Source organism: Cynara cardunculus, unplaced genomic scaffold, assembly GCF_001531365.2.
Source record: "Cynara cardunculus var. scolymus isolate 2C unplaced genomic scaffold, CcrdV1 Un_Scaffold_3910, whole genome shotgun sequence".
NCBI lineage: Eukaryota > Viridiplantae > Streptophyta > Magnoliopsida > Asterales > Asteraceae > Cynara > Cynara cardunculus.
In genome coordinates this window covers 17970-24818 of record NW_020201671.1, presented here as the reverse complement: position 1 = coordinate 24818, position 6849 = coordinate 17970, and the positions used below count along the sequence as shown (strand labels likewise).

Genomic DNA, 6849 nt, shown 5'->3' with positions numbered 1-6849 from the left:
TTGGAGTTAACAAACATAAAAAATCAAATCCGAATTTTTTTAAAATTTAGAAACGATATCCATTGAAAACTACAAACGTTAAGAAGTAAAACTATATATTACTCGATAAAAATTAAAAGTTAAGTTCTTCATAAAAACCATATTTTATTGAAATATTTTATAAACTCATGATTTCAATACATCTGAAAAAAATTAAGAATACATTCAACTTTATTGGTAGAAACAATTGAAAAATACCATTTTTATCTTCTCAATATTCAATTTTAGATATTTCATTAAATTTGGAGATTAGTAGTAACTTCTCTTTCTTGTTTTCTGTATTTTACATGTCTTCTCGGTTGTTTTTATATGTTGTAAAATAATTAAACAACTGTATATTTGTATATTTTCTTTTCTTATTCGTACATGTAAATTTATTTTCTTTCTTAATTTTTTTTTCATATATTTTCATTTTCAAGAACACAAATAAAATTCGCTCTTTTTTCCCCTTTTCTTTATTTTCTATTTTTTCCAAATTCAAAAACACAATATTAAAGTAATTGTTGGAGCAAAAGAATCTCCACCATACCCCCTCTTGGTCTTCCTATATATAGATGATGCATAAACCTTCATTTACCACAAGAACCTTTCTTTCCCAAACATCTACTACTTCTTGAAGTTGTCATGCTCATGGCTTTATCATCCTTTTCTTCTTTGTTTAAGCTTTCAGCTTTTACATTATGCCTATCGATTCTGGTTGAGAGTTCTTCAGGTCAGCTATCAACAAGTTTCTATTCTACAACGTGCCCTAACTTTCGTTCAGTAATAACAAGAGCAGTGAATGCAGCCGTATCAAAGGAAGCTCGCATGGGAGCTTCGTTGCTTCGCCTTCATTTCCATGATTGTTTTGTTAATGCAAGTCTCCAACTTTTTGTTAACACTTCTTCCTTTTTGACTCATATGCTTTTTTTTTTAGGTTTACTTAGATCAAATTAAGGCATCTTCTATAGGTAACACCATATTTTATATTATTTTTCATAAAATTTGATGTGAAAAGTATTTCTTCTCTGGTAGTAACACTAGCTAACTTTTACACCAAAATGTTAGATTCCAATTATATTTCTTTTCATCTATATTTATATAACCAATTAGTAATATTATTATAGGGCATGTTTTATTAGGAATCTAAATTGATTAGGAACCACGGGACCATCCATAACACAACATCTCACATATTCATCAGGAATATAAAAGTGTTATTCATCATAAATGTTGTAACATGTTCATCATAATTGTGATTCATAACGAATGATAGACCTATATTCGTTATGAATGTGTTATTCATGATAAATATCCATCCTCAAGAGCGACACATGTTATGCTGTAGGTACTCAGGTTATTAGTCAATTTTAGGTTCCTAATTGAACTTCCATCGACTCTTATATTTATTAACTTTATAAATTATATCCGTATATTTTTTTGGTTATTATGTATTTATAGTTTGTTCTTTGATTATATTTCCGTGTTTTGTTATTAATAATTTATTTTAGGTTTTGGTGTTAATGTGTTTTATAATATATATACAAATTTTTAATTCTAAGCATAATTTTAATTTATAACCCATCACTTGATTAAAACGAAAAATTAATATAAATATAACTCATATATATATATATATATGAGTTATATTTATATGCATATAACACATAAAAGACTTTTAACAAATTTTTTAAAGTATGAAAATTGAAGATTTTAGTAATATAGAGAGAATAAAATTCTATAAATTTAACGAATTCTTTAATTAAATTTTATAAAAGAAAAATAATTTTTTAAATTTTCTCACCCCAATTATTATTATTTTATATTAATTTTTAAAGTGTATTCGAATAATAAAATTTTAATTATTATATTTATAAAAATTTTCAAAATAGAGAGTCTTTAAAGTTCGAGTATAGATATGGTTGAGATGCTCTAAAAACTATAGAAGTTTTTAACACTTTTAAAATAAAAATACAGAAATCGTAAACTTGGAAAACTAAATTTGTAATTATGAAAAATAGTGATGAAGAATAAATAATGTTACATATAATTTAATGTGTGAAATTTGATTTGGTATATGAAGTAGTATACTTATCTGAATCATTTGATATATAGTCTTTAGCGTAAGATTTTATGACTTATTGGGGGTCGTCTACTAAATGCTTAACTTACCGAGTGAGGATGGTAAAGACTGAAAATTTTACCCGATAAGAACCAAAAATCTTGCCCGTTTGGGAACAGACTTATCTAGTAAAAGCTTTCCAGGTAAGAGGCATTTAGCAACACTCCATTTTGATGATCGAAAATGTTATACAATAAGGTAACTGAAGGTGATAAATTTTACTGGTAAGCATTTATCGAATAAGCTTTTTGGTAAACAACACCTTATTTATTTTGATAACTTGATGAAAAATTATTTTTATAGTAATAATCTATATAATTTTTTTCATCAGAAAATGTAAATTTTTTAGTATTGAGTAATATATATATATATATATAAACATATATATATATGTATATATACGTATGACATATAAATTTGTCGTCTTAAAAAATGTCACATCTTTACCATGATATTTAAGGTTTAAAGTTGACCTTGCCACGATATCCGGTTTACATCATTTTAAGCCTTTATGTTAGCTATGTGAAATAATTTCTATGTCATCTATTGATCGTGAAAATTCATCATTTTGGGTTATATATATATATATATATATATATATATATAGATTTCGATATCAAAAAATAAATTTAGCTTTTATGCCATGGGAAGGTTACAATTTTGAAGCCAACCATAAATTCTTCTAATTGATAATAGTAATTCGAATCCCCCCCAAAAATGGATATAATTGCACCGCTAGATTAATTGTTATGTTCTATAATATTTAACAGTTATTTGAAATTTTATATTTTATTCTTTAATATATTCATATTAATTATGAATAGCGAATATGAATAACTTAATAGTTAATAGCAGTAATAATGGACGGGTCCTTAGATTTATTTAATTTGTGACCTTTGAGGAGCCGTATGAGATTGAAAAAATCAGTCATTCACAACCACTGATGAAGGATTCCTCGTTGAAAATTCGTCCGAGAGTCGCTCCACCGACCAATATATATATATATATATATATATCGTTTTCGACTTTTGAGTCAATGATCGACCTCTCACACGCTGCTTGCTTAATTGACAGCATTTTCAATCGCTTAGATATTTTCTTAAATTATTTTGTATTGATGTATTTTAAAGTGTTTCTAAATTTGAGATAACCTAAATTTTTTTAATTTAAAACTCAATTGCAAAGAAAGAGTAAACAATATTTTAATGGTTTCTCTCAATGATATTGCTATATTATTATTTTATATAAAAAGATATTTAGATGAAAATTTTATATAATATTTTAATAATATAATTAATGTAGAAAATTTTAAAATAGATAATCTTTAAGTGTAATTTTTTATAAATTTTAACTTTATTTTTCTTTATTTTAGATCGATATATATTATTTATAGGAGATACTTTAATACGCATGCTTAAAAGATTGAATGCCCCATCAATATACGAATTTCATAATACTGATTACAAGTCCATTCTTTTATTTGCAACCAAATATATAGGGATGTGATGCTTCGGTGTTGTTGGACGATACTGCCAATTTTATCGGAGAAAAAACAGCTGGTCCAAATAACAATTCGTTGAGAGGATTCGAGGTGATTGATACTATTAAAACCCAGTTGGAGCGCATGTGCCCTGGTGTCGTTTCATGTTCAGATATATTATCTGCTGTTGCTCGAGATTCGGTTGTTACTGTAAGTATAATAATAATTTTCCTTTATAACTTGCATGGGAACCCTACTTAGAAACCTATTTGGGATAATCCAGAGATCATCAATTTGAGTCATAAGTTATCACATATTATGGGGAACAAACCCGTCTTTCACATTAACAAATTCAGGTTTATAAAAACGTTAAAATTATCTAATGTTTTCATAAACTATTTTATTAGCCTTAACTTTATAAAAACAATAAACCAAACAATTATCTTTTATGTATAAAAATGTTACAACAAACTAAAGGACGCTCATCAAATTGTCATTGGGAAATGATACCCGGGTTACTAGTAGAACTAGCTTCTCAGAAAGTTAAGAGTTCATACTTCACCAAAGATGATGAGTGATGATGAGTATATGTCGTATATATATATATATATTATATGTACGTAGGTCCAAAAGGAAAAATTTACAGTATATTTTGAGCGTCTTAACAATTTCTTAGGTCACTTAAAATAAAGCATTCTATTAAATTTTAATGACAAAATGTTTTGAAAAAACAAATGTCTTATAAAAAGAATTTGTTCTTAGGACAATTCTCAAAAGTGTCTTATTTTCGTTGCTAATCGGTCGTTGTAAATTTTCATCGCTAAGCCGTTGCTAAAACTTCCCATTGCTGATCCGTCGCTATATTTCGTCGCTGATCCGTCGCTAAATTTCGTCGCTGATCTGTTGCTGATAGTATTACCCAAGAGCATTTGACCCACGGACTATCAGCGACGAAATATGCCTTTAGCGACGGATTTGCGACGGAATTCTCCGTTGCTGATATTCCTTAGTTTTATGGTGGAATTTATCCTTTGATCCAACTTAAGTTTTATAAAACAATAAGTTTTAATTCATTAAGTGATTTTGTTTGAATTGCAGCTTGGTGGGCCAAGTTGGAATGTTTTATTTGGTAGACGAGACTCGACAAAAGCGAACTTAAATGCTGCAAATTCTAACCTCCCTTCACCAGATTCAAGTCTTAGTGCTCTCATCTCAACTTTTTCAAACAAAGGTTTCACTGTTAATGAAATGGTTGCTCTATCAGGTTTGTTTTACACCTTTAATTTGGATATGAATTTTTTGTGTGGCTTATCTTTTAGCAAAAGGTCGAGTGCTAGTAAACTTAACCGGTCCCACATGATACTCAATCTTCAAGGAATCCGGTGTGAGTGGGTTAGATGTGTAAGACTCACCCGTCCGCGAGGCACATGAAGGGCCAGAACTCGATCCCGAGATCAACGGCTTTTTGAGCAAACATAGATCTCCTCATTCTTTGAGCCAACCGGACTACATGTCATGGGCTTTTCTGTGGCTTATTTGACAAGTCATTAGAACAAATTCGGGTTCATAGGATGTCAATGTCCTAATAAATTTTTTTTATACAACTTAATTTATAGCACGATTTTAGATGTTTTAATCAGTTTTTAGGACATTTTTAAATTAAAAAAAATCTGTTAATGTTTTTTAGAATACTTCGCTTTATCATACACTTTTTCAAATATGATATATAAAAAATTTAATAGAAACTTTTATTTCAAAATATGGAATCATGCAAAACCAGGCATTTGACTCTTACAAAGATCATGAATTGGACCAAAATCAACCAGTAATATCACTACAATAAAATAAATTTTAGGATTCTTAATCGACTGCATTATTAAAATTTAGTTTATATTATCAAATAATTGTGCGTATTATATAAAAGTATTACAATAAATATATATGACATTTTTTAGGTATTTTAACAAGTTTTTTTTAACAAATTTTAGAAATAAAATATCTTAATAGTCTCTTTATTTTACACTTGTGAGAAGTGTCTTACAAAAATATGTTTTAATAAGACACTTGGTTTTATTCGACATTTTCTTATACACTGTAATAAAAAACTTAATATTGTTGTTTATTTAAAAATTGTCATAAAAACTTGAAGAAGTAAAAAAAACGTCCTATAAACTTATTGTAACCTATTTACATAGCATGTACAAATGTTGGATCCATTACATAAGTCCTATATAACAATATTATAAGATATTTAGACATTTTTGACTTCCTATAAACTTGAATATGTTATAATAAATGTTTTAAATTAATTAGTCAAAAATAATAATCTTGAAAATAAACACTCTAGTCTATCATGTATTTTCTTTCCAACTTTTTTCAAATATTTCAATAATCATTCATGTGTACACATGGATCCTCATAACTATGTATACATGTAGGAGCTCATACAATTGGTCAAGTAAGGTGCTCGGTGTTCCGTAAACGTCTCTACAACGATAACAACATCAATTCATCGTTTGCGACATCATTAAGAGCACATTGTCCATCGAGCGGTGGTGACGATAATCTCTCACCACTAGATGCTTCACCTGCATCTTTCGACAACAGATACTTCAATAATTTGATCAACCAAAGAGGATTATTACATTCGGACCAAGAGCTATTCAACGGCGGTTCAACAGATGCACAAGTTAGGATCTATGCATCGAATCGGGCTACTTTCTCAAGAGACTTTGCAAATGCGATGGTGAAGATGGGCAAGATTAGCCCTTTAATTGGCTCGAATGGTCAAGTTAGGACCAATTGCAGAAGAACCAATTAACATCCTTTCATTAGGAACAAGAAAATGCCTATAAAACCTTATTTATAGAACTAAAATATCAAAAAGTGTCTTCCTTTTTCAGTTATGTTGTTTCCTTGAAAAGCTTGAAATGTAATTTGGGAAGACTGTCATGTTCAAATAAAGACAGTTTGCAATTGTATTCTTCGAATAATCACTACAAAATAAAGTGCATTCACCCCAGGGTCCGACCAATGGTTTTGGATGCCCTGGGTAGAGAGCCAAAATGATACCCCTACTCCTACGAACCAAGAACTCAAGAAGACACAAATTTTTAAGGGTTTGGAACTTAATCAAACTAGGCAGCTCATCATCATGCCGATTATTATTGGAAAAAAAAGTTACAACGGGGGGACATAAACCAAAACCCAGAACAAAAAAGCAAATGTA

At 28.8% G+C, this 6849-nt stretch overlaps 1 protein-coding gene across 2 annotated transcripts; it reads left to right on the top strand.

The window, feature by feature from the left end:
- Positions 1-620: 620 nt before the first annotated feature.
- Positions 621-6600, top strand: LOC112503818 (cationic peroxidase 1-like). Of its 2 annotated transcripts, XM_025107811.1 has the most exons (4): positions 621-894; positions 3639-3830; positions 4719-4884; positions 6059-6600. In XM_025107811.1, exons 1-4 carry the CDS (start codon positions 664-666, stop codon positions 6439-6441), a joined length of 972 nt encoding a protein of 323 aa, XP_024963579.1. In that variant the 5' UTR covers positions 621-663; the 3' UTR covers positions 6442-6600. The 2 variants fall into 2 exon arrangements, with proteins under 2 accessions (XP_024963579.1, XP_024963580.1); XM_025107812.1 differs by lacking the exon at positions 3639-3830.
- Positions 6601-6849: the final 249 nt, after the last annotated feature.